The sequence below is a fragment of the Heloderma suspectum genome, chromosome 8 (assembly GCF_057233095.1).
Source record: "Heloderma suspectum isolate Gila_16-S chromosome 8, 16-S_ref, whole genome shotgun sequence".
Taxonomy (NCBI): Eukaryota; Metazoa; Chordata; class Lepidosauria; order Squamata; family Helodermatidae; genus Heloderma; species Heloderma suspectum.
Genome location: NC_139465.1, coordinates 7,965,506 through 7,992,303, shown reverse-complemented (window position 1 = coordinate 7,992,303; position 26,798 = coordinate 7,965,506). Strand labels below are relative to the sequence as shown.

General features: G+C 45.5%; 1 protein-coding gene and 1 long non-coding RNA gene across 2 annotated transcripts in view; one reads left to right on the top strand and one right to left on the bottom strand.

Moving 5' to 3' along the window:
- The window catches only part of LOC146338833 (uncharacterized), a 247,934-nt gene that overhangs the window by 215,443 nt on the left and 5,693 nt on the right, over positions 1-26,798 (top strand). The gene's annotated exons all lie outside the window — the stretch shown is intronic.
- KCNG4 (potassium voltage-gated channel modifier subfamily G member 4) lies at positions 4,208-24,939 on the bottom strand. The gene is made up of 2 exons (XM_084812403.1): positions 24,196-24,939; positions 4,208-4,996 (listed from the first exon to the last, which is right to left on the bottom strand). The coding sequence occupies exons 1-2, from the start codon at positions 24,937-24,939 to the stop codon at positions 4,208-4,210; spliced, it is 1,533 nt and encodes a 510-aa protein (XP_084668529.1).

The window sequence follows — 26,798 nt, the reverse complement described above, 5'->3', positions numbered from 1 at the left end:
ATGGAAACCTGAATAATAGCAAATCTAGCAACTCACACCCTAATAACGTTTTAACATGGCATCCCCAAAAGAATAAAAAATTAGGGACAGAAATTTATCAGGGACGGGGAGAAGAAAATAGCAACCATCTGTAGTTAACAGGGAAAGCTAGAACATATGAAAGCCACTCTTTTTACTAAAAAGGGAGCAAGATAACCCACACAAACATATGAGCACTATTGGCAAGTCCTAGGGACTATGGGTGCAATCCTATGCATGTTTGGACAGAGAAAAGGCATACAACTCCCAGCATTCCCCAGCCAGCTTTGGCTGGGGAATGCTGGGAGCTGTAGGCTTTTTCTCTGTCTAAACATGCATAGAATTGTGCCCTAAGAGTGTGAATGGGGAATCAGGAAGTCCCATTTATGATGTGGGGAGTTCTTACGATTCAAATAAGACATTTATTGTCTTTTGCTCACTTTTTGAATTCTTTCTCCATCATCTCAACCAACAATATGTAAGAAAATGTGTTAGCTAGAGTGAAAGGTTTACAGAGGGCAGGCTAGATTTCCAAAGCACATTCTATTGTTTCTTTCATTATTTATTTTGTATTAAACGCAAGTGCTAGGGAAGTCACTGATTTTGCAGTCCTCATACAGACACAGATCAGACAGCTCAATGATTTATTATTTTATTATTTTACTTATTCCATTTCTATACCGCCCAATAGCTTAAGCTCTCTGGGCGGTTCACAAAGGAGTTTTCATGAGCTCCTGGGGTGTTTTGTTCCTTTGGATTCAGAGATGCAGAGATGCAGCATCGTCAAGAACTCCGTGATCTGTTCAGTGCTCAGCATTTTATAAATGGCCAGGATATATAAGACCTCCATGAACCCGTTCCAGGGCTTTGATGTTGCTGATGGCTATAAAGGGCACTGCAATGGCAAGCTGCAAAGGACACATGTCTGGTGTCAGCGAAACCTCCCCTGCTGTTCTCCCCCCACTTTTCCTATTTCTCCAAAAGGGAGATTGTGTTGTAGTTTGTCATTCATTTAATCAACGTGATGTGAGAGTTGGCGGAAAGCTTACGGTGCAGCCCGCCAAATGTTGCTTGCACGTGACCTTCGTCGGGATCGGGCAGGACTCCTGGGTAATCAACAATGGCACTGGGACCTGTCAAGGTGCCAACTGCCAACTAGCATTGAAGACTCAAGAATCTGGGAAACTAAAACTTCCCCACCACCTCGTCGGGGCTGTCTGAAGCTTTGAGAGAGAGAGGATCACAGTAGCAGAGCACATGCTCTGCATGCAGATTCAACCCCTGGTATCTCCAGTTAAAACAGCCTTCCCCAAGCTGGTGACCTCCAGATGTGTTGAACTGCAATTCCCATCATTTCCAATTCACATGATGGGAGCTGCAGTCCAACTCAGCTGGAGGACACCAGGTTGGGGAAGACTGAGTTAAAAGGTCTCTTGTAGCTGTGCTGACAAAGACCTCTCTGCCCAAGACTTTGAAGATCCACCGCCAGTCAGAGTAGACATGTCTGGGCTAGATAGACCGATGGTTTGACTCATTATAAGGCGGCTCCGTAACACTGGTGCCTGATCTAGCCTTTGAACTGGGTAGAAGTTCTGCATAAAGCCATCTTAGTCAGAACCAACTGTCATCTTGTTGGTAAAGTTTATGAAATGGTGTATGGCATGGAGAAAGCTCTCCCTCTCCCATAAGACTTAAAATCATCTAATGGACATTGACTTCTTGGGGCCATCCAATGGACATTGATTGGCCATAGGTAGATCATGATGAATTTGTGGAATACCAAATGGTCACTGGCTTGGATGGCTTTACAAGGGAATTGGGCAACCTCATGAAGGAGAGGTGTAGTAGCAATAGTTATTATCTATGATGCAATCTCCAGGTATGCTACTGAATAACAGTTAGTGGAGAGCAACACCAGGAAAGGCCTATTGCCTTTGTGCTCTGGCTTGTGGGCTTCCCCAGAACATCAGATTGGCCACTGTGGGTAGCAGGACGCTAGACTAGATGGACCTCTGGTCTGATATAGTAGGACTTCTCTTATGTTCTTACATAATTTGCTATCAGGACTGCCCTCCCCCTCCCACTAACTACATTCCTTTTGTAAGTATTTTCCTCACTGTGGGAGCAGCTTGCATGTTCTACACAAATTGCACCTAGTACTGGACCCTCTTGCCCCCACTGAGCTATTTGACTGGCATGGTGTCTGGAGAACATGGACCTCACAACTCTTGAGTCTGGAAACCCTGAAAATGTATATTTTCAGAAGCAAGATCTGTGACCCAGTGCACTCATTTTTGACATCAAAAATAGGAAACATGATCTCTGGTTTGTACAGAAATGTCAAAAATGCCAATATCCAAAATTAATTCTTTTGAAATATTCCCCTGGAAGCATCTTGTTCATTTGGGTTGCTCATTTTCATGCTCCCCTTTCATCCTTAATCTTAATAAAATACCTGTATCGTCCTTTGTCAAAGATCTGTGTGCTTCTTCAGTCCAACCCACCATACTCTAAAACCTTCACCTAGATCTCTGCCCTCCTTTGTTGTGTGTTTGACGTGGAGTACTTCCAGAGGGGAACATTCCTATTGCTACCTTTCAAAAGGCATTGGACAGCCATTCTGTCTTTTCTTCCTTAATGGATTTTTGTTTTCCTCCTGGTAAGAAAAAGGATGGAAGAAGCTGTGGGAAGACACAGAAGAGCTACAAGTGGAAGACGGAAATGTCTGAAACCCTCCTGCCTCCTATAAAATTCCATGAGTGAGACAGGGCAATTGCACAATAAAAGCCTCATCTGGAAGTGACCCTCAGAGTGCCATCTTGGGCAGCAATTTAATTCTTGTCTTCTTCCCAGGGTAACTGTCTCACTCTGATCCCTAGAGTCACCTTCATCTGCCCTATCTGTGACAGTTTAGGACAGGGGTGTTGAAACTCTGTAAGCCTGAGGGGTGAATTTGATTTTGGGGAAGCTCTCAGCAGCCAGATTCCAGTGGTGGGGAGGGCTGAAAAGGGTGTGGGGCCCAAAATACTAGAAATGCCAAAAATGTCAGCATACTTTAGCTTAAAGCACTCACTGACAGTAATTAAGCCTTGGGAGAGGCATTTTGGCAGCCAGACTGATTACAGGAACCAGAAGGTCTGAACATATAAGACTGATTCTGGCCTGCTTGCTCTGGTTGCCTATATGCTTCTGAGCCCAATTCAAAGTGCTGGTTTTGACCTATAAAGCCCTACATGGCTCAGGACCACAGTGCCTGACAGAATGCCTCTCCTGTCGTCAACCAACCCATACACTACACTCTGCATCTAAGGCCCTCCTCCGGGAGCCTCCTCCGAGGGAGGCTCGGAGGGTGGCAACAAGAAAAAGGGCCTTTTCAGTGGTGGCTCCCCATTTATGGAATAATCTCCCTGAGGAGGCCCGCCTGGTGCCAACGTTGTCATCTTTTCAGAGCCAAGTTAAAACTACCCTCTTCTCTCAGGCATGTGGCAGCGTATAATGCGTCTCTTGATTGTCTCTGGCTGATTGTTTTAAATTGTTTAAGATATATGTTGTTGCATGTGTTATTTATGTCATTATGTGAATGGTTTTTATATTTTATATAACGTATTTTAACGGTTTTTAATTTTTGAACCCCCCAGAGAGCTTTGGCTGTGGGGCGGTATAGAAATATAATAAATGAAATGAAATGATTTCAACCTTTGGAATGGAGTAAAAAAAAAAAAGCCTCTGCAAAAGCCATGAAACCATCACATGATCTGTGGCTGGGAGAAAGGTGTGGGCCCAGAGGATGGGGGCATGGCTATCTGCAGAACCCCAGACAGCAAGATTAGGACAGTAGGCAGGCTACATTTAGCCCACAGGCCTGAGGTTCAGCACTCCTGGGTTCAGGCCTGATGTGTCTCTCAGCCTGTAGGCAGATTCCTATCAGCAGCAACGTTTGCTGGATTCCCCCTTTCATACCCCAGCTCTCTTCTACAGTTGCCAAGGTCACTGAAGCATCGGTTGTGCCTTCTCAGCAACATGCTTTAAGCTGTTGATTCACCTGCGCAGATTTTTGCAGAAGCAATGGCACTGAAAATGGTGATTTGCCCGCCTTGGTGGCTATTGCTCTGCTTTGTGCATTACAGTACACTGATCTGATTTTTTTTTTTTTTTTTAAAGAAAATCATGTTTTGCCACAGGACATTCATTATCCTTTGTAAATGTACTTGATGGGGGACCCAGTTGCATCTGTAATGAAGCTCTCGCTCTCGTTCAAGGTGTCGCTTTCGCCGGACGTGTTGGCATGATTTATTCTCGTTATCTGGGACTGCAGTCTCTCCTGCTCTTTCCTCAGCTCAGAGTAGGAGTGGGAGAACGTGTGGAAGATGGAGGTGGCTGGGAAAGCCATAATGAGTATCCCACTCAAGATGCTACTGAGGGCTACCATCTGGCCTGGGACACTCCTTGGGACCATGTCCCCATACCCCACCGTTGTCATGGAGATGATAGCCCACCAATAGGAGGCAGGGATGCTGGTAAACTCCAGGACCTTCCCGGATTCATTTTCTGCAAGATAGACCAGTGGGGAAAACAGGGTGACGGCCACACACAAGAAGAGCAAAAGCAGGCCAAATTCACGGGCACACCTCCGAACTGTGAGGCCCAGCGTCTGCAAGCCCAGGGAGTGCCTAGCAAGGCGCATGACGTACAGTATCCTCAAGGCACGTAAGACCCGGAGCACCAAGCTCACCTTCTCGAGGTACGAGTTGCCACTCGGCCTGCTGTTGTTGTCACTCTCCACAGGCTCGTCGTCCAGCACAATGAGGGAAGCGTAATAAGGGGAGATGGCCAGGAAGTCGATAACATTCAGGGGCCCTTTGAAAAACTGACACTTGCTCTTTGCCTGGATGAATCGGAGACAGAACTCCAGCGAGAACCAAGCCACGCAGATGGTCTCTATGATGAAGATGTAATAGCACTTCTGGGAACATTCGCCCTGGGTGCAGAACAGAAAGAAAGCTAACATGAATGAATGCATCTCCTGATATATAGATAGAGAGATATTTAACAAAGACATCATAAAAATACAACAGAGGCTGAAATGCGTCTCTTCATTGAACATTCATAATTATATTCAAAACTGTTCTAGCAAGGAGGAAAAGAATCTACAGCAGCTGTTAAAAATAATAATTAAAAGGCACTAGCTCATTATCATCCCATAATTGACATTTTCATACTCCTAGTTGAAGGATTTCCATCACTTAAAAATGAAGAAGAAGAAGAAGAAGAAGAAGAAGAAGAAGAAGAAGAAGAAGAAGAAGAAGAAGAAGAAGAAGACATCATCCCAAAGAATCCAAGGCATTATAATGAAATTAGAATCTGTTCTTTGGAGGATGAGCTATCTGAAATAACCCAATGTTGACTTGTGGAGAAGCTATAGCTTATTGGCAGAGCACCTGTTTTGCATGCAGAAAGTCCCAGGTTCAATCCCCTGGATCTCCAGTTAAAACCAGGTAGCAGCAGCTGCTGTGAAAGTTGCCTCTACTTGATACCTACTGTCAGGCATAGTAGACAATACTGGGTTAGATGGACTAATCATCTCATGGCAGGGATGGGCAGAAGGAAGATCTCCAGATGTTTTGGACTTCCAGAAGCTCTGGCCAGCACGGCGAGTGGTCAAGAATGCTGGATGTTGAGGTCCAATACATCTGGAGATCTACTTTCTTCCCACTCCTGGATTATAGCAGGGATGGGGAAATGGCACCCCTCAAGATGTTGTTGTACTACAGCTCCCATTACCACTGACCATTGGCTTGCTTCCTGGAACTGATGGGAGGCAGAGTTCAAGAATGCCTGGAAGGACACCCGTTCCCCACTCCTGGCATGCCTAGGCTAGAGAAGGAGAATGTGTGGACCCAAGTCCTGCCTGCCTCTCCAGAGCAGAGTTGGTGTCAGCTCCCCAGCTCATCAGAATGAGTGCAAAACCACACCAAAGCACTAAGGCTGCATATTTACTGGAGCGACACTGTCTCTCAACTTCGGTGGGAGGCCATCGAATGATGGTGGAGTGTGGTAGTTAGAGTGTTGTACTAGGACTGGGTTAAAATCCTTGCTCGGCCATGCAGCTTGCTTGATGACTTTGGCCCAGTCACCTACCTCACAGGGTTGTTGTGAGGATAATAAATGTGTGTGGGGGAACCATGAACACAGCCTTGAACTCCTTGGAGGAAAGGCAGGATAGAAATGTAACAAATAAATAACAGATCGCTAGTATAGCACATGCTTTACAGGCAGAAAGTCCCCAGGTCCAGTCCCTGGCAACTCTGGTTAAAAGGGTGATGTAGGAGGTGACAGGAAAGACCTCTGTCTGGTACCCCAGAGAGGTACTGCCCTTCAGAGTTGAAAATACTGAGCTGGATGGACCAACGGTCTGATTCCGTATACTGCAGTTTCATACGTTCATAGGATCGGCAAGATCTATGCTACAGGGTTATATAGGTTTTATGCCAGCTGAGCTGAATGGTCTTGGTTTCCTACAAGAGAATCATGCAGGATCAGACCAAGGGTTCATCTAGCCTGCCCACCATCCTGTTTCCAACTGTGCTATCCCTGCGTCCAGGAAGACAACACACAAGACATGAAGATAACCATCTGGAGTTGATGCTGGGGAATCCTGTTAGACATCCCCCCGCCCTCTGAACAGAATGCTAGTTCCCAGGGTTCCCTGGGGGACCTTCCCATGGCTCAGAGCGGCTAATAAACATTTCTTTATCTTGTGATTCACCCTCCTACCGGCCAGCTGCTTACATTTAGATCTTCACATGACTCCTCCTGGGAAAATGCCTGCATGGAAAAAGAATATAAAAATGCCCCCTTCTGCATCTGTCATGGACCAGCGATGCCCTGTTCCATGAGTGGAAGGGAGGACAGGCAAAATAGCATGCTGCACTCATTTTTGCCCTTCCCTTCTTGTGACCTTTTCTGCTGCTACTGGGTGGAAATCTCTCCCCCACCCCCCACTGGCTGTCTCCACCAAATCAACCTTAAAACTCTCTGAGTCTCAGGTGTCTACTTTCAGTAGCGCAGGGGTTGGCTGTTAGACATGGGGTGGGTAACCCAAAAAGAAAAGAGTCCACAACGTTTCAAACAACAAAGTTAAAGCTTTATTGAAGAAAAATGTTAATAGGAAAAGGTTTTAAAATCTGAATGGATAGACATACACAACACACACACAAACAATATGAGCCATAAGGTAATAAATATAACCAGTGATAAATGCATGTAGCTAGCCTAAGTAGACAGTATTCCTTAATTTATCCAGGTCCCTTATCCAAGCAAAGTCTTACAGTCATTAGTCCATCTCTGTCTCTCTGTCTGTCTGTCTCTCAACCCATTTCTAGTTCTATCAGCTCTTACTCTTTCTGGGCTTCTTTCCTTCTCTCTGCCTTTCCCTCCTTCTGTCTTAGGCTTTTATCTTAAAATTATTTTCCTTCCCCAACTCCAGCCAATCAGGAAGGTAGTTCCTTCTTGTTCACTGTTGGCCTAAATTCCTTTTCCCAAGTTCTTCCCCTGACCTTCAGCTGAGCCTCCTGCAAACTCTTTTTATCCTCTTCTCTTCCTTTGCAGATGCCTGTTTCCTATATTCTAACTAAATTTGACATTTAGACCCAAACTGACCGACACATATGTGGACGTGTTCATGCGCGCGCGCGCGCGCACACACACACACACGTACGTGATTTAACCCCATAGTATACAAAGTAATTTTTTAACAATAGAGGACAGATCTGTTCCTTCACAGCATCACTTTCTAAAATTTTAGATTAGGTTCACCAGCTCAAAAGTCTTGCATCTGCTGTGATACCTGCCACTTCCAAAGCAAGAGGACATTGTGCCTGCAAACTCTTTAGACTTTCAGTGAACAATTAGTCAATATTCATGACATCTGCGGCAAATCATACAAACAAAAGCAACCCCTCCATGGGCAGATCTACAAATTAGGCTGCTATAGCTCAGTTTACTAGAGTCAGACACAACTGAAAGTTTCTGGCTAAAAATTCATGAGCAGCAATAGCACTGCAGCAGAAATTAAGACTGAATTAGAATTTCATCAAAAAGGTCTAGAGACTGGTAGTATTTAAATTGGGTTGCTATACAGAAATGTGTGGTTCCTTGGATGCTTTTCAAGGGCTTCTACAAAGAGAAGATCAACAATGCTAAACATTGTTCCCTGAAGCATAGCTTAGTCGTAGAGCACATGCTTTGCATGGACGAGATCGTGGGTTCAATCCTCATCCCCTCCAGGTAGCACTGGGAAAGAGCCATGTCTGAGACCCTGGGTGGTGGGCACTTTCAATCAGTGTAGACCACTGTGCATCACCCTAAAACTCTTTGCACCTTGCTGGTCTTCCATGGCAGATACGCTGACATGGAAAATGCTCCATAAGTGCAGAAAGTGAGAAAAAAAATTATCTAGATTGCATGGAAGGAAGAATGGGTAATAAGGAGAAAAATTAAAGAGCCCACATTATATTTTCCAAATGTACACATTTCTTGAATTAGGGGTAGCTATCAGGAATGAAAGCCAAAACTCTTGCTGGATTCTAACATATTCATGAGGAACCCTGGAGATCAAAGCCCACTTTGTACAGCATGGACCAGTTTCCCCACTTTGGCTTCAGAAGTGTCCCTTTTTATTCATTCACATGCCTTATCCCTTCCTAACCCATTACATTTCAATAAACACCAAAACAAATGACACAAACAGAATGAACTTCATCCGATACTAAACTGCACATGATCATCTTATACCATAATCTGGGTGCACTGATCTGTCTAGATCATGAAGAGCTGAAGGTTGTGTCATGATTTGGTAGAGATTGGGATGTGTAGGGGCTTCCATCATGGTAGGGTCCCCCAAACACACACACACACACAGAGAGAGAGAGAGAGAGAGAGAGAGAGAGAGAGAGAGAGAGCAAGCAAGCAGGGGCTAGGAGATGTCCATCAACCTCAAGGAGTATGCTCTTAATCATTAAAATATTTGCCTTTTTATTTATGTATAGATTGGATATATTTACTTTTTAATTGTGATGACCTTTGTTCATAAGCAATACAATCTGTATGTAGGTATGTTTGTATGTATGCATATCAAAATAATATTTTGAAGTTAAAATCTGCTCACTGATTAACGGGGAACCTTTTGCTTGATCAAATTTATTGCAATTGATGAATAAATCTGAAGGACTGAGTAAACATTTATACCTGGTAAATCCAGGCTTTAAATAAGAACTTGCTAGAATGTCTTCTCTTTTTTCTTTTTTCTAGAAAATCACAGTTTGGGGCATTCTGCATCTGGGTCCTTCCCATCTCTCGCACAAGCTGGAGTCGTCAAAATCCACCAAATGCATTCTTGCTAAAAGGATTGCTGGCTCACCCTTCCTGCATTGCTGCTTTTATCTGAATAATTACACCAGGCTCTGGTTAAATCAAGCCGCATACAGCGAGAATTTGAGGAGAGAAAAGAAAAGAAAAGAAAAACTACTCCCAAGGAATCACACTTGAATATACAGCTGTAAAGCAACACAATTTAACCACAGAAGTTTGTGCGGGTGACCCTGTATTGCTTCTGTTGCTGGAATAATGAATCTGGATGTTCTGGTTGAGAACATAGACATTGCTTTATGGATCGTTGAGAAGGTTTAGTTTAGCAGTGCCATTTAACAGCAAAGGTTATACAGCCACCGCCTCCAAACAATGCATGGGCTTGATTTTAAGGGGCATGAGCCATCATAAGAACATGAGTTATGCTTAAGGGAAAAGGTTCGTTTGAGCTCATTTCTGTTTTGGGGGTGGGGTGGGTAAAATAAATTTGGTACAGGTATGGGCAACTGGGTAAGGCCAGAGGTGCAGATGTCTCAATGACATATGAGCAACTGTGTTACATAGCACATTAAGTGATGACCAGAGACATTTGAGTTCAAATCCTCATTCAGCTAGCAAGCTTTCTGGGTAACCTTGGGTAAGTCACTATTTCATTCATCCTGGTCCACCTCACAGGGCTGCTTTAAGGTTAAAAAAAGGGAGGGGAGCATATGCACTACCCTGAGCACCTTGGATGGAGGGAAGGAAGAAACACACAGTCCTTTAAGAAAGGACCTGTAGCTCAGTGGAAGAGCACATGCTTTGCACGCAGAAAGCTCCATGTTCAGTTCCACGTAAGACTAGGAAAGACTCCTATCGGAAACCTTCTCTACCAAGTGGATTGCCCCACTTATGGAATCCCTCTAAGGCAGGGGCGGAGATCCTCAAATCTGGCTCTCCTGGGGTCCCAATCCAGGCCTCAACCTTTCTCCCAACCACTGATCAATCGGTGGCTTCCCAGCTTTTCTGCAGCCCCCCTCCCCCCATTCCCACAGGTTGAAATTCCTCTCTGAAGGTTCAGTTACTGGCAGTAAGCACTTTAAGCTAAAAGAAGCTGTTCAAACAAAAATAAATAAGATTGGGCCCCACCCCTTTTGCTTTTAACCCAGCCCCTTTTGCCTTCAGCCCCACCCATCATTGGAATGCAACAACCCCTGAGAGTTTCTCCAAAACTGAATTTGGCCCTTGGACTGAAAGAGCTTCCCCTGCCCGGCCCTAAGTCAAGTACCATCAAGGGCCCCCCTCTCCTTCACTGCTGTCACTGTTGTCCATTTGTTTACCTTTTCCCTTTGGGCCCAGTCCACACAGATCCCCAGCAGGAGAGGGTAATGTGTGAGCAGGGACTGATGCTACTTTTCATTGCTTCTATCACTGCTCACTTGCTTAGAGGGAACAAATAAACAGGCAGGGAGGAGGGGGGGACCATGAGTGGACCCTTTGCTGGAGTCTGGATTTTGGCTGGTGCCCAATGTGTCAACCCCCAATGCTGGTCCCAAGCAATACAGAAGCCATTGCCTCCAACATTACCACCCATCTGACAGTGGATCTCTTCCTAACCATAATAGCTACACTCCAAATACAAGATTAACATAAACATAACATAAGAACAGCCCTGCTGGATCAGACTGCCTATCTAGTCCAGCATTCTGTTTGTGCAGTGGGTGGCCAATCAGATGCCTATTGGAAGTTCACAGGCAGGATATCAGAACAATTTAGCACTCTGCTCTTCATGTTTCCCAGCATACTGCCTCTGATCCTGGAGGCAGCATATAGCAACATTCACGGCTAGTAGTCACTGATAGCCTTTTCTTCCATGAATTTATCTCATCCCCCTTTAAAACCATCCAATATATATTGTAAAAAAGAAGAAGCATCCAGTTTGTTTTTAAAATTAATTAGTACATATCCCCATCCCCAGGACAGTTTTGAGGGACCATTCCAGAATTTTACAGGTTTTGGAACAGCAACACAATAAGATCCAAGATGCTGCCGGGTTGAGTTTTTGGCTTGGTACCATCCAATGTGTTACTAGACAGCAATTACAAGAGCAAGATCCAATTGGATGGTTTAACCATCTGTAACCAGACGCAGCAAATTCTGCCGTAATGCAGCTGAAGACTGCAAGAATCACATCCATTTTATGAGCTCCTCCTTCTCACAAGCCTTTAGCTGCAGCTGGTTTTGTAGACATTTGCAGGTGATAATGCTTATCTCTGGGCTGCCCAGAGATTCACCTGTTGATTTCTGCAGATCCAATTGTCCTTAAAGGCACAACACAAGCAGGGATGTGATGGCAGGGCCGGTGTGTGCAGGCTTGCTTTCTCCTTCCATGCAATCTTAATTGCATGGAGGGAATAATACCTGATTGAACTGCATGTTTCAGAGGTCTCCCAACCTTTTTGGTCAGTGGGCACATTTGGAATTTTGAGAGGTCTTGTGGATGCTTGCACAAAATGGCTGCCATGGGGGGAGGGTTACATAAAATAGCTGCCATGATTGGTACTGTCAGTCACAAAAACACTCATTTCCCAGAAAGCAAACTGGTGAGACTAAAAGAAAAAGAATTTGCCCAAGAACCAAAATTGAAGACAGAGGTTGGGTCTGAGCTCCAAAACACAAAACCACTCTTTTGAACTTATAATAAAGATGGCTCTGGAGGGCACCCCTTCGCTTTGCATCATGCAAGCCTCCCAGTTATTTTTTAAAATACATTTATTAAGAAAGAAAATAAAAATCAGGAGGGGCAGGGAACCTGGTGGATGCCAAGAGAGGACTCCACAGTCACATTTGTACCCATGAGCTCCATGTTGGAGACCCCAGGGCTAAGCAATCAAAGAAATCCCTTGCATGGAAGAAGCTGAGCCCACTTGCTGCATTAGAAAACTCCAGATAGTTAAAATCAAAAGGAGGTAGGAAGCAATTTGGATTGGGACCCTAATTTGAATTTGATGGAGGGCCAAGCAAACGGAAATCCATGAGCAGATCTCTTGTCTCTTTAAATGTTTGCAAAAAACAGCCGTAGGAGTGGTGTTGGTAAAGAGAGGCTAGTCCAAATCCAAACCATAGCATTGATGAAGCCGGGCACGTGACATCTTTTCTATTCCAGGATCTCTTTGTAGAATGTCCTGGTGGACTTCATGAGACAGCCTTCCCTTCCCCACAACATTTCAAAACTTAAAATAGACTCAAGTTGACTTGTGCATGTGAAACCCCTCTATAGTGTGCTGTAGTTATATGTTGGAGAGCTTTTTACTCTTTGGTGTTGTTTTTAATCTTGGCTTTATTATGTGCTGTTTTTATTCATTGTTTTATTGTTTGTATTTTATGTTTGTTATGCTTTATACGCTGCCCAGAGAACTTGTCCTCCTATGAAAATCCTCACCACCACAGTAGCAGCTTTTTGCCCTTTAGAGATAACATGGGCGTTCCTGGGTTAATGGAACAATTTGATCCCAAAAAATAACAAAATAATGAACTGCTTTTGATGACATTAATTTGCTTTGATTTTATACCTACACACACACACACACAGACCTTCTCTTTTAAAAGGGAGTGAGGAGAAAGTAACCTGTACATTTGAGGTTGTTGTTGTTCAGTCGTGTCCGACTCTTCGTGACCCCATGGACCATAGCACGCCAGGCCTTCCTGTCCTCCACTTTCTCCTGGAGTGGCTCAAGTCCATATTCATTGCATCCGTGATGCTATCTAGCTATCTCATCCTCTGCCATCCCCTTCTCCTTTTGCCTTCAATCTTTCCCAGCATCAGGGTCTTTTCCAGTGACTTTTCTCTTCGCATTAGGTGGCCAAAGTATTTGAGCTTCAGCTTCAGTATCTGTCCTTACAATGAGCACTCAGGGCTGATTTCCTTTAGGATGGACTGATTTGATCTCCTTGCAGTCCAGGGGGCTCATAAGAGTCTTCTCCAGCACCACAGTTCAAAAGCATCAATTCTTCAGCACTCAGCCTTCCTTATAGTCCAGCTCTCACAGCCATACGTTACTACTGGGAAAACCATAGCTTTGATTATATGGACCTTTGTTGGCAAGGTGATGTCTCTGCTTCTTACTATGCTGTCTAGGTTTGCCATAGCTTTCCTCCCAAGGAGCAAGCGTCTTTTAATTTCATGGCTACAGTCACCGTCTGCAGTCATCTTGGAGCCCAAGAAAGTAAAATCTGTCACTGCTTCCATTTCTTCCCCTTCTATATGCCAGGAAGTGATGGGGCCAGATGCCATGATGTTCATTTTTTTAATGTTGAGTTTCAAACCAACTTTTGCACTCTCCACTTTCACCCTCAACAAGAGGCTCTTGAGATCCTCTTCACCTTCTGCCATTAGGGTGGTATCTGCGTATCTGAGGTTGTTGATAATTCTCCTGGCAATCTTAGTTCCGACCTGTGATTCATCCAACGTGATGTTTCTCATGATGTACTCTGCATATAAATTAAATAAGCAGGGTGACAATATACAGGCTTGTCGTACTCCTTTCCCAATTTTGAACCAATCGCTTGTTTCATGTCCGGTTCTTACTGTTGCTTCTTGACCCTCGTACAGGTTTCTCAGGAGACAGGTAAGGTGGTCTGGTACTCCCATCTCTTTAAGAATTTGCCAGAGTTTGTTGTGATCCACACAATCAAAGGCTTTAGCGTAGTCAGTGAAGCAGAAATAGACTTTTTCTGGAATTCTCTTGCCTTCTCCATGATCCAGCAAATGTTGGCAATTTGATCTCTAGTTCCTCTGCCTCTTCGAAACCCAGGTTGTACTTCCAGTAGTTCTCAGTTCACATACTGCTGAAGCCTAGGTTGTAGGATTTTGAGCATAATCTTGCTGGCATGTGAAATGAGTGCAATTGTACGGTAGTCTGAACACTCTTTGGCGTTGCCCTTCTTTGGAATTGGAATGTAAACTGACCTTTTCCAGTCTTGTGGCCATTGTTGAGTGTTCCAAATTTGTTGGCATATTGAGTGCAGCACTTTAACAGCATCATCTTTTAGGATCTTAAATAGCTCAGCTGGAATACTGTCATCTCTGCTAGCTTTGTTGTTAGTAACGCTTCCTAATGTGTGGGTAGAAATACCCAGAAAGAGGCAAAGCGTAGTGCCAAATCCAAGAGATTAAAAAAAAAAAAAAAGAAAGAAAAGCTGACCAGCTCAACAAATTAATGCATGGCACTGTACAAACAACTTGAGCACACTCCAGGAGAGAGCGGAGGACAGGAAGGACTGGAGTGCTATGGTCCATGGGGTCACGAAGAGTTGGACACGACTTAACGACTGAACAACAACATCTGTACAAACACCCCTGGCGGCATGTTACACTTTTCCCTTTTGCAAAACTGACAGTTATTCAATCATAGAATATAGTAGGATTGGAAGGGGCCTATAAGACCATCAAGTCCAACCCAGGCTCAGTGCAGGAATCTAGGTCAAAGCATCCCTGACAGATGGCTGTCCAGCTTCATCTTGAATGCCTCCAGTGTGAGAGAGCCCACCACCTATTAGGAAGGCTTGCTCCGGATGGCTTGCTCAGTTATAATCCCCCCACCTCCCAAAAGCGATAGGTCCCAAAGTGTAAAAATGCAAAGGCTTTATTGTAAAACCAAAAACAGTCTGACCCAACACAGGCATGTTTTGCACCTCAAAGCAGTTTTCCTACAAGGTGAGGAGTTTGTTTTGTTTTTGTGGGGAGGATATTCCAAGTCCGGAGGGAGGAGGATGTGAACACAGGAAGGGAAGCAAAGACCCAGGGTACTTCAAGATGGATGGTTCCCCGTGCTACCATTCAAAAGGCACTGTGCACTGCATGGTGCCGGCTCCACCTTTCTGAGGACCCTTGGGCAAGGGGCTCCCTCGCTTAGGGCACAATCCTATGTATGTTTAGACAGAGAAAAGGCCTGCAACTCCTAGCATTGCATGCTGGGAGTTGTAGGCCTTTTCTCTGTCTAAACATGCATAGGATTGCACCCTTAGTGAGTCTTCCTGTCCACCTTCTCACTGCCATTGTCACCAGTTGCGCTTGCTCCTCATCCCCTCTCTCTCATTATTGCTACTCCATGCTTGCTTGACAGGCAGACAGCCAGGGAGCAAGCAGGCTGTGGAGTCCTGCTGCTCTTTCTCACCACCTCTGTTATCTGGGCCAGAACAAGAGGCAGGTGAACCAACCGTTGCAATGGTGAAGAGGAGGAGCAACTCCAAGGGCTTCTTGTCAGTGGGCCCCTGCTGGGGTGTGGGCCCTAGGGAGGTGCCCAACCATCCTTAATCTTGGCCTGGGCTAGGGATGTCAGAGAATTCTGCCACGGATCTCGGTGAGGCTGAATGCACTGGCATCTGTGGCAGAATGGCCTGCAGCCCCCCTGCCCCCCCCCCGCAGATCCCCCCTGGGACGAGACTTACCTGGGGCAGATGTTCCGGGTGGTGGCGGCTCCGGCGGCGGCTCCGGCAGTGGCGGCTGCGGCGGCTGGTCTTCCGACCATTTGCAGTCTGGAGGTGTTTGTTTGTTTGTTTGTTTTTACAGGGACGTGATAGGCTACGTAAAGATTTATGTAGCCTATCATGGCTGGGTTAAAAAAAAAAAACCGCGTACGCAAATAGTGGTGGCTACGGCCGCCGCCATTTGCGTTCCTTATTTTTCGCCATCTTAGTCTACGTAAATATTTACATAGACTATTATGGCGAAAACAAAGGGGAACGCAAATAGCGTAGCGGGCGCTATTTGCGTCCTTTTTTGATTCGCCGTTTTAGCCTATGTAAAGATTTACGTAGGCTAAAACGGTGAATCAAAAAGGGACGCAAATAGCGCCCGCTACGCTATTTGCGTTCCCCTTTATTTTCGCCGTAATAGTCTACATAAATATTGACGTAGACTAAGACGGTGAAAAATAAGGAATGCAAATGGCGGCGGCCGTAGCCACCACTATTTGTGTACGCGGGTTTTGTTTTGTTTTGTTTTACCCAGAGCCCTCCGTGGCCGGAAATCCGGCTGCAGACGGCTCTGGCCTGGGCTGGGCCTGGCCGGCTGCTCCGCAGAGCTTCCGCGGAGCACAGCCGGCCGTCGAGGATTCCGGGGGGGAGGAACGGATCGCCCCCCCCATCGAGGATTCTGGGGGGAGGGACGGAACGCCTCCCCCCCACCATAAACATAATCCGCAGAAAGGTAAGTGACTTTCGTACATCCCTAGCCTGAGCCCTGATCATCATATCCTGTAGTAGTGAGTTCCAGCATTTCATTATGAAGCACCTAGAGTCACTTTTTTCTACAAATACTTTTTCGGTTCTTGCACATCTGTAACTGGGGTTATGTCCGTTGATCTCTTGTTGGGGTGGGCACAGGGCATTTGGTTTTGACCTGTAAAATGCTGGGGGCAGGGGACAGGAAAAGACCACCAGAGCTGGTCTGTGCTTGTCTGAATGAAGCTGGCACAGTGAGGCACCTTTAACCCTCATCTCCCCCTGGCCCCAAATTAAAATGCGAACACTTCTAGAAGTGTTTTTAAATTTCCAGAGATGCTTCACAGTGTTTCGGTGGTGTTTCTATCGAAACGCGGCACAAACCGAGGCTGCACAGAATAGGAAATTAACAGCACAATGCCATGCATGCCTACTCAGAAGTAACTCCCACTGAGTTCAATGTGTCTTACGCTCAGGTAAGCGGTTATAGGATTGCAGCGTAATCCTTTAAATACCAGTTTTCTTCTTCTGGTCATCTCTGGTTTCACTGAAAAACCTAAAACTCCACGGCCAGCCAGTAGCACAGTTGCATTCAGAATCTCTTTGAATGGCTTATCAGGCAAATCAAACAGACCCAGCTTTTTCTGTTTCACACCTCCCACAGTGTGCTACAACATGGAAACGGTTGTACTGCATGATGCGTAGTTTTTTAAAGAGGTAATTTAATCATGCATATAGCGAAGATGACTTTTATTTCATTTCTGCTTACCCAGTCATTTTCCCCAAATGTATGAAGTTCGACTGTACACACATTTACTCAGACGTTAAGTCTCACTGTCCTGTTTACATGTAATTGCTAAGCTATGATATTTAGGCATTTTTTGCTAACCGTGGTGGCTTAGCATGTCGGGGGTGGGGGAGAAAACCATGTTCTGTGTGGTTAGTAAGCCACCCCAGCTAACCACCCCCCTGCAACAGTGTTAAGGGGCCCCAGGGTAGCTTCCTGTGTCATCTGACGGGCTCCATGGTAGTTAAAACGGGCTCTGGAGGACTTCCAGACCACAACGATAGAGTCCGCCGGCTAGAGCATCTGCCACTGCTGGCGATGCTGTAGTCGCCGTGGACTTTCTCTATGGTCACGTGGCCATTTCAGATGCCAGAGTGGCCACTGGGAGCCCATTCACACCGTGGATGAGGATGGGATGCACAGTAACAGGAGGGGATGCACGCCGGGACGACCGCCAGGTAACTACAGAGGGGGGGTTAGAGGAACCACGCAGTGCTGCATGATTCCCGGTCGTGTGACGGGTATTCTTGTCAATGTTTCGCTAACCCCCTCCCTCCATAGTTACCTTAACCACCCTCTCCCCCTGCGCGTGCGAACAGGCCCCCTGAGTGAATTCAGCAAGGCTTACCCCGCCCCCCAGGTTTGCATGCCTCCCAGACCGATCCTATGCTGCACAATGGCAGCATAAATTCACATGTCTTAAATCAGAGATGCAGAACTTCTTTCAGCCCGTGGGCCAAATTCCATTTTGGAGAAGTTTTCAGGGGTCACCTTCCAGGGGTGGATGGGGATGAGTACAAAATGGGCAGAGCAAAAGGTGCAGGAGTCTGGGCCAAAATGCCAGCATAGTTTAGCTTAAAGCGCTTACTGCCAGTTTGTAAAGCTTAGGAGAGGCATATGAATGTTTTAGAGTAGGGAAAGCCTGCACAAAAGCCAGGAAGCCACCAAACAATTGGTGGCTGGGGTCATGGGAAGGGGCATGGCCGTGTAGGAACCTCCGAATTTGGCCCCCAGGTTTGAGGTCCTGCACCCCTGTCTTAAATGAACATTTTTCATTTGGTCTTAAGATGTCACAAGCTGGCTAATGATCTCGCTCTGCCTTCCCCAACCTGGTGCCCTCTGGAAGAGTTGGACTACAGCTCCAGTCATCCCCAGCCAACACGGTCATGTTGGGGCAGGCTGAGCTAGCTGATCTAAATTATAACGCTTTGCAAAGCATTTCTCTGTCTCTTCAGAGAAGAGAATTTTCTGCCATTGTTTGAACATCACGCGCAGCACAATTTTATGGATTTTAGTCCAGAGTGTCATTGACTTATACTGAGTCAACCCTTGATCTATCTAACTTAGTATTCTCTACAGTGACTTGCAGCAGCTCTTCAAGGGTTTCAGATGTGGGGAGGGGGGTCTTTCCTCAGCCCTACGTAGAGATGCTTGGGATTGGACCCAGGACCTGTTTCATGCACGACATGTTCTCTATGACTGAGCTATGGCCCTTCCCACTGAATACAGGATTTCAGTGGGGCTTAACTCCCAGTAAGCATGCATAGGGATTGTAGCCTTAAACTAGATTAATTGACTCTTAACACACTTTCATCCTCTTTTCACATACACAGTCAGAATGATGGAAGACTGGCAAAAACAGAAGGATTTTATTTTTCAAAAAACCAGCTTTCTAGCATGCTTTCAATGTAAATTATAGCTGCTGTAGTAGCTATGCCATTCATGGTGATTTGATTTGCAGAAATTAGGAGGTGACAATGTTTCTCTCCACAGCATGAAACATTTTAAAAGTTTCATATCTAATTGCTGTTAACCAGGCCTACTCTTTGAGCCTTTGTTTTGGAGGTCAGTTGGCAACCTTAGAAAGATGATTCTAATCTGTGCATTAGAGCTTTTAAGTACAAAAGCAGGGGCTAGTAACTATTCTGCATTAATCCACACAAAGTGTAAAGTTATGTCCGTGCATACAAGACAGCTCATTTTCTCTGTGTGTGTGTCTCTTTCTTGCTAATTTTGACACACCGTTTATTTTGCCTGCTTTTATAGAGATGAGGTGCGAAAACTTGTGAACATCTTTCTAAGCTATTCAGGTAGGGCATGTTGGGTTAAATGCTATTTTGAGCAAAAGTCCTTCCTACACATTTCAACACTGATAACAATGTCAATGTTGCTAATAAAATCATTATCACCACCTGGTGCTTTAACCTTTGAAAAAAGTAAGACAATGAAGTTAAGATGGTTGTTGTTGTTGTTATTTATTATTTTATAAATATCACTACTCAAGTCTGACTGAAAATGCCTAGATGATGCCCCGTTGAGGATAAAAGCATGTTGAGGACAAAACCGTTGTGTTGCAATTCGGGAAAATAAAATAAAAAGTAGTTGGAGGACACTGATGCTAGAGGGTGTTGTTGTTGTTTTTTAATGCCTGAAGTAAAATATACACTCTTGTTCCATGGAAGTGTGTGTTTGTCAAAGTTTTAGAGAATGATTAGCCTTGAAGGCAGTTTACACCAGAAAACCTCTTTAGAATCTTTGGCTGCAATGTTACATACATACTTACATGACAGTAAGCCCTATAAAATTCAGGGAGGGGGGTTACTTCTGACGTGCCTAGCATTAGATTAGGCTGTTTCATTAAACTCAAAAAGGACTTACTTCTGAGTAAACCTGGTTCAGATCAGGCTGATAAACAACTGCTTTAAAAAATACAAAGCATCCTGGGGCACCTTAAAAACAAAACAAAAATTATGGTGGCAGAACCTGGGCCTAATTTATCATACATATTTTAATGGGGGGAAAAGCTTATTTGTAGAGACAATTAGTGAGTACTGAGAGGTTTAATGGAGGTTGATATAACACTTTGCAAACAAAGATTGTACTGCCAACTGTTTGTTTTGTTCTTTGCTGCTGTTTCATGATTGTTTCTGTTTTCTTTATAAAGAGCATGCACTTTTTTGAGATGGATTTACAAAAACCCCAGTCTTTCTTTCCATTCAGCATTTAATTTTCAAAAACAAAACAATAGTTGCTTAAGGCAGCCATGAACCTTAGCCCGGGAAGCTGTATTCCACAATTTCAGCAGCTCAGCAGAAGAGGGCACTTTACACATGTTCAGAGGCACCGTCATGCAAATATAGGTTTCTTCTCAGAGAATGGGGAGTTAGGGAGTTTATAAGGTAAGGAGTTTCTATTTCTACATTCCAGTACAGTAAAACAGTGCCTGGGAAAGGGGTCTAATGGAGGGACGAATGCTTTGCTTCCTTACCGGCCACTTGGATATTAGAATACAAAAGCATTACTATCTCATTTCACAGTTTCCAAGCTTGCATTGAACTGAGGTTAAATGCAGCCTTCATTTCAAATTAAGCCCTGTTTCTAATCAAAGAAAGTTGAACCACTTTTATCACTTCTTGCAATGAGCCATGATGCCTCTCTTAATGTGTGTGTTTTTCCTGGACCTTTCTTTATTTTCCCCCTTACTGAGCTTGACCTCATCACACTGGACACATTTCTATTCCTAGCTGCAAGTCATCCAAGCTTTCTTTGATTTGGGGAGCTGCACTTGTCGGATCATTTAGGTGGCTTCAGGTGTTATGACTGACACAGGAATCGCTGCTGTTACACTGGTGTTGGGCATGGCAAACCCCTAAAATGGTAGCGAGCCGTTGCGGTGTCATGGTTAGAGTGTTGGATGAGGACTGCAGAGACCTGAGGTCAAATCCCCACTCAGCCATAGAGTTCACTGAGTGACCTTGGGTTGGTCACCACCTCTCAGCCTGTCCTACCTCATGGGCTTGTTGTGAAGATAAAATGGAGCCATGAAGGCTGCCCTGAGCTGTCCAGAAGATAGAAATGACATGAAATAAAAATGTGCATCTCACAGAACACATTTTTAAGCCCCAGTGCACACATTAGGCATCGCAGAAGCTGCCTTATACCGGGTCAGATGTTTAGTCCTTCTGGCCCATTGTTATCTACCCTGAATTTCATTAGCTGTCCAGGGTTTGAGGCAGGGAAGGACCTTCCCCATCACCTGCCAGGGACTGAATCTGGGACCGTAGACATATACAAAGCATGTGTTCTACAGTCCCTCTCCGCTAACACTTGGAGACCCGGATTGATCCTGATTGAACATTCATCACTTGCTTACTGCATCATCCAGCAGTTAAATGCATGTACGAACTGGGGCACAGTGGAAGACAGATACAACTTCTACATATTGCCTTCAGCACAAGTGCTTTTCAATGGGGTCAGTTCACCCATTCATTTGCCAGTTGCTGAAGCCCCTTAGAGACCTTCAACTGTGCATAACGAGACAGCCTGAGGAAGGTGACAGCACATCATCCCCGATTTATGCATGTTCATTGTAAGGTCTGTGGTGAGCCCCTGCAGGTACAGCTATACGTATGGAGTGCACTGTCTATCAGGCCTATGCGCAGATGGCCTCTCAAAATTATCTACCTTATTTGTGGGCAGAGAAATTTGGAAGATAATTTTGCTGACGTTCTCCAGGGGAAGGAGAAATTCTCAACCGTTTCTCCCCAGTAGGGCTCCCCATTGGCAGGCTTGTAGCACAGCTTCTTTCGCCTTTGGTAAGGGTTTAGGGGGGGTTTCATGCTGCAACAGCATCAACTGTGTTGGCAGGCTGGGCCCCAGTTTGCATCCACTGCAATGCAGATGTGTATGTGTGGGGGGGCAGTGTTGTGTCCAGCTCCAGGGATGAGGTGGAGTTAGTGCTCTGCCAAAATCTGTCCTCCAATTTCCAGAAAGTTTTCTTCCCCCATGAAAGGGGCTTCCATTGTTCTGCCTCATTCTCAGGGTATTTTATAATTTATTATTGTGGGAGTTTTGAGCTTACCTAATCACAGCTAGCCTCCCAGGCTGCCTGCACGCCCTAATCTGAAAAAGCCTTATGGGAGGGATTACCTCATGGTGCCTTAAACTGGGCTTCGATTGAAGTGTAGGGAGCTGAGGAGGCCAAAGGCTGCCAAAGAGATGATTGTACAATGAAAGACAGGACACTTGTGCTCACTCCTCACCCACCTCCTAAGTAAGGGAAGCCCAAGAACCCCAACCCATGAGAATTTCTCCAAAATTTCTTCAGTATTGAATTCCTTCTCAAAAGCGATATCTCTTCTATCAGATTGAATAAGAATGGTCGAAAAAATATGTGAGAAATTTTCAGCACAGCAGTACTCTATGTCAGGATGGACAAACTTTTCTTTTCTTTTCTCCTGTTAAGGGCCGCATTCCCCCATGGGTAATCTGTTGGGGGCTAAGACAGACAACAGGAGGTACTTCTTCTGTACTTCTTCATAGTTCAACCATGGAATTCACTTCCACAAGATATAGTGCTGGCCACCCATTTGGATGTCTTTAGAAAGGGATTGGACAAATCCATATCGATGGCTACTAGTCTTGATGGCTATATGCGATTTCCGCTGTCGTAAGCAGTATGCCTGTGTACACCAGCTACTGGGGAACATGGGTGGGAGGATGCTGTTGCACTCATGTCTTGCTTGTGGGTTTCCCATGGGCAACTGGCTGGCCACTGTGTGAACAGAATACTGGACTAGATGGACCTTGGCCTGATCCAGCAGGGCTCTTCTTATGTTCTTATGCATGTCAATGGTAGGCAGTGGCCAAAGACAGTGGTGGGTCAAGCTAAAGCCAAAAGTGGTACGCCACCTCTTTTCTCTCTCTTTTTTTTCTGCCATCCCCTTTTCTCTCTCTTTCTGCCAGCCCCCTTTCTCTCTCTCTCTCCATCTTCCTTCCCATGGAGCAGGCTGCCAGGGAAGAGACAGATTCTGAACTGATCGTATCCAGAGGGCTTTTGAAATTAGGTTGAGCCCTGCATGAAATTGGGGTGAGTGCCGCATGTGGGCTGAGGGCCATAGGCTGCCCAGCCCTGTGTGTTCAGGAACAGGGAAGGCATCAGGATCCAGCATGGTCAGGCACCTGCTGAGGTCTGTGCACCGGCAGGAGGCCCACCACCCCAAGCCTCTGCTGCTGCTCCTTCTTGGCCTCACTGTTGCTTCCTGTTTGCTCACCCACCCTCTGGCCAAGAGGGAATGAACAAGTGAGCAACAAGGGCAACACAGAGAATAACAGGCTTCACTTCTTGGCCATAACCAGCTAGTGCCAATGGCAATGAGGAAACTGAGAGAGAGGTCCTGCAGTGAGGATATCTCTCCCAAGCCCCTTCCCTTCTCCACCGATCTGACACTGATCAAGGACTTTGGAAAAGCAGGGTCATTAATCACAAATAGGGCACCTTCCACGCATACAGCTGTATGCATGGGAGCTGGCTGCAGATGTGATCATGAACATGCATAGATAAGGGTGGGGCTGCTACCATGATGCCAATCACCCCACCATGCCCATTCATTATCTGTAGCTGAACATGTGTAAGGAGCTCAAGTGTAAAACAAGCAAGTGTACATAAAGGGGGAAAAAATACACATGTGAACTAAGCCAAAGGATATGTGTACAGCAGGGGGGGAGGGTCTCCAGCCCATAGGCCTAATCCAGCCTGCAGAGCTTCCCCATCCAGCCCATGACAAGCCCTGCCCACTCCCCTGCTGTTATAGCCAATCTGTGGCCAGAGATAAAATTAGAGCTTCCCCTGTGAGTGCTGTGTAGGTAAATCCCTGCTGTTATCTCCGATCACAGATCGGAGATAACAGCAGGGGAGGTAAGCAGTGGGGGATTTAGCTGGCACTGGGAAGAGCTGCTTCATATACAGGGTAGCACTGATGAGTAGAGATGATGATGATGATGATGATGATAAATAAATAAATAAATAGGGACTTACTTACCCTGTCTTCTTCTTCTCTTAAGTCTGGCATGGTGCTGATGCAAAGGCTAATTGCTGTGGTTGCCACAAAGAGGATGGAGAGGCAAGCAAAGATTTGACCTGGAAGGCCTGACTGGGGGTTTTCCACCATGTCCCTCAGCTTGCTCATAAACTGACCAAATTTGGTCTCCTCCTCCAGGGTACAGGACGACATCTTGTCTCTCCGCAGTTCATCCTCTTTGTGAGCCTCTGTCAGCTCCTCGGCCTTCTGGAAGAGCTTTCGGAAACAGCAGTTCTCCAAGCTGGACTCCTCGATCCCCCAGTACCTCAGCTCCTCCTGGAAGGACAAGGCGCAGGTGTCACGGAGAAGCATCAGCTTCCCCGCTGCAAGGAAGCTGACGATCATCCCGAAAGCGCCAGGGTTGCGGTCAAAGAAGAACTCATGGGTCTCCTCATCATAGTCATCACACAGCTGGAGGATCTCCTCATAGCTGCTGCAGAACTTCAGCTTGCTCAGACGGGATGAGGGAAACTCATCCAACGTGCTCCAAGGCAACAGATACTTGATGCCGCCAACGTTGACCATGATCTCCCTCTTCAGGTCAACTGTCCGGAGCCTATCCGGGTGGTGAATCCTCCGAGCCCTTTGGTAATGGACCCCTTTGGCAGAGGGAGTCTCAACCACCGAGATTGGGATCAGATGGTTCAAGGAATTGCAGGAAGCAAAGCTGTAGTCATGGTCGCTGCCTCCAGAGAGAATAGGCATCTCTAAGAATTGTCACTGGGGCTTCTGAAGCAGCATCAGAGCAATGCTCACTAGAGGGACAGTAGTGGGAGGGGAAAAGCACACAGAGAGAGAGACATGATCATGACGCTGGAGATGAGGAAGGAGTACATCCATGTCTCTTAAACAGGTTTTTCGCCCATAGTCTTCAATACACCTTCGTTTCTATGGCATGCCTCAGTTGTTTCTGCTAACACATTATTAAAACAGCAACAACAACAACAGCAACAGGTAGCCATTGGACTCAAGACTCATTCCTGGGAAAATCTGGTTTATCGTCTCCAAATCTGCTTGTATTTTGGAGTCATTACTCAGTGACATCCAGGGAAGCTCTGTGGGGAAGCTGTTTCTCCAATGTGAGGTACTTAAGACAAGCAAACAGAAAACAGCCCTGCTGGATCCCACCAGAAATCCATCTGCCTCAGTATCCTGTTTCCAACAGATGTCAACCATTATGACATTCATAATGGCTTTCCTCAGCTGATTGTCCCTGTCAATTAGTAGTGATAGACTGCATCTTTGTGTGGAGGTTATGTTTTCTCTATCATGCCTAAAAGCCATTGGTATGGTATTCAAACAGTGCATTCCTATAGATGTCTACTCAAAAATGAGCCTCACTGAATTCATTGGGATTTACCCCCAGATAAGTGGGCATAAGAACATAAGAGCCCTGTCGGATCAGACTAAGGGTCCATCTAGTCCAGCATTCTGTTCACACAGTGGGCAGCCAGCTGTCGACCAGGAACCCACAAGCAGGACACGAGTGCGACAGCACCCTCCCACCCATGTTCCCCAGCAACTGGTGCACATAGGCTCACTGCCTCTGGTACTGGAGGGAGCACATAGCCATCAAGACTAGTAGCCATTGATAGCCTTCTCGAGGAATTTGTCCAACCCTTTGTTAAAGCCATCCAGGTTGGTGGCCATCACTACATCTTGTAGAAGTGAATTCAATAGTTTAACTATGCACTGCATGAAAAAGTACTTACTTTTATCTGTCCCGAATCTCCTAGGATTGCATAGGATTGTCGCCCTCATCACCCTGAATTTGCCTAATCCTTTTTTAAACAGCTATCTAAGTTAGTGGTCCCCAATATAACCTCTTGAGGTAGCAAATTCAATAAGTTGATTATGTTTAGATGTGCAGGATTTACTCTTGTCTGCCTTGAATCTGCTGCAGATGAACTTTGTTGGGTGATGGCATTTCAGTAATAAAGCTTTCCTTGTAAATTCTAGTGGTGTGCCAAAAATTACTTCCATGGTATTTTTGACCATTCTTATTCAGTCTGACAGAAAACAAATTACTTTCGAAAATAAATTGAAAAGAGAAGAAATTTCTGAGAAATTCTCATGGGCTGAGTTCAGGGTTCTTGTGCCCACTTTACTTATGAGGTGGCCAAGGAGTGTGCATGAGGACCCTGTCATCTCCCTGCACCTGCATTAGAGACAAGATGTCTCCACAATTCTCCCTCAGAAATTTAACATTTCGAAGATCCTGGGGAAGGTGCTGAACCCTAAAGAATGACAATCAGAGCCAAACTAAAATTTCTCAGGAAATATTTTTCTCAGAAAAGTCCTGAGGTGTTTCTTTTCTTCCCCCTAGAAATAAACGGCCATTTTGCAGAATTTCCCCAAATTTCTTCCCCATTTTTGGTGAGTTTCGCTCCCCCCCCCACAATGCCCTGGAAGGATGCTAGGTATGGGATACTGTGGACAATGCAAAATGGGGGCCAGGCTGCCAACACAGCTGCTGCTGTTGTCACTTGCAATGGCAGTGCAACCCCCCCACCCCCAAAAAAATCCCTAGGAAAAAAGACGCTGTGCTACAACACTTTCCTGTA

Excerpts from the sequence above, each read along its gene's own strand:
- KCNG4 (XM_084812403.1), bottom strand. The coding sequence starts at position 24,939 with ATGCCTATTCTCTCTGGAGGCAGCGACCATGACTACAGCTTTGCTTCC. Across the intron at positions 4,997-24,195 it reads TAAGAGAAGAAGAAGACAGG|GGCGAATGTTCCCAGAAGTG; the intron begins GTAAGTAAGTCC and ends TTCTGCACCCAG.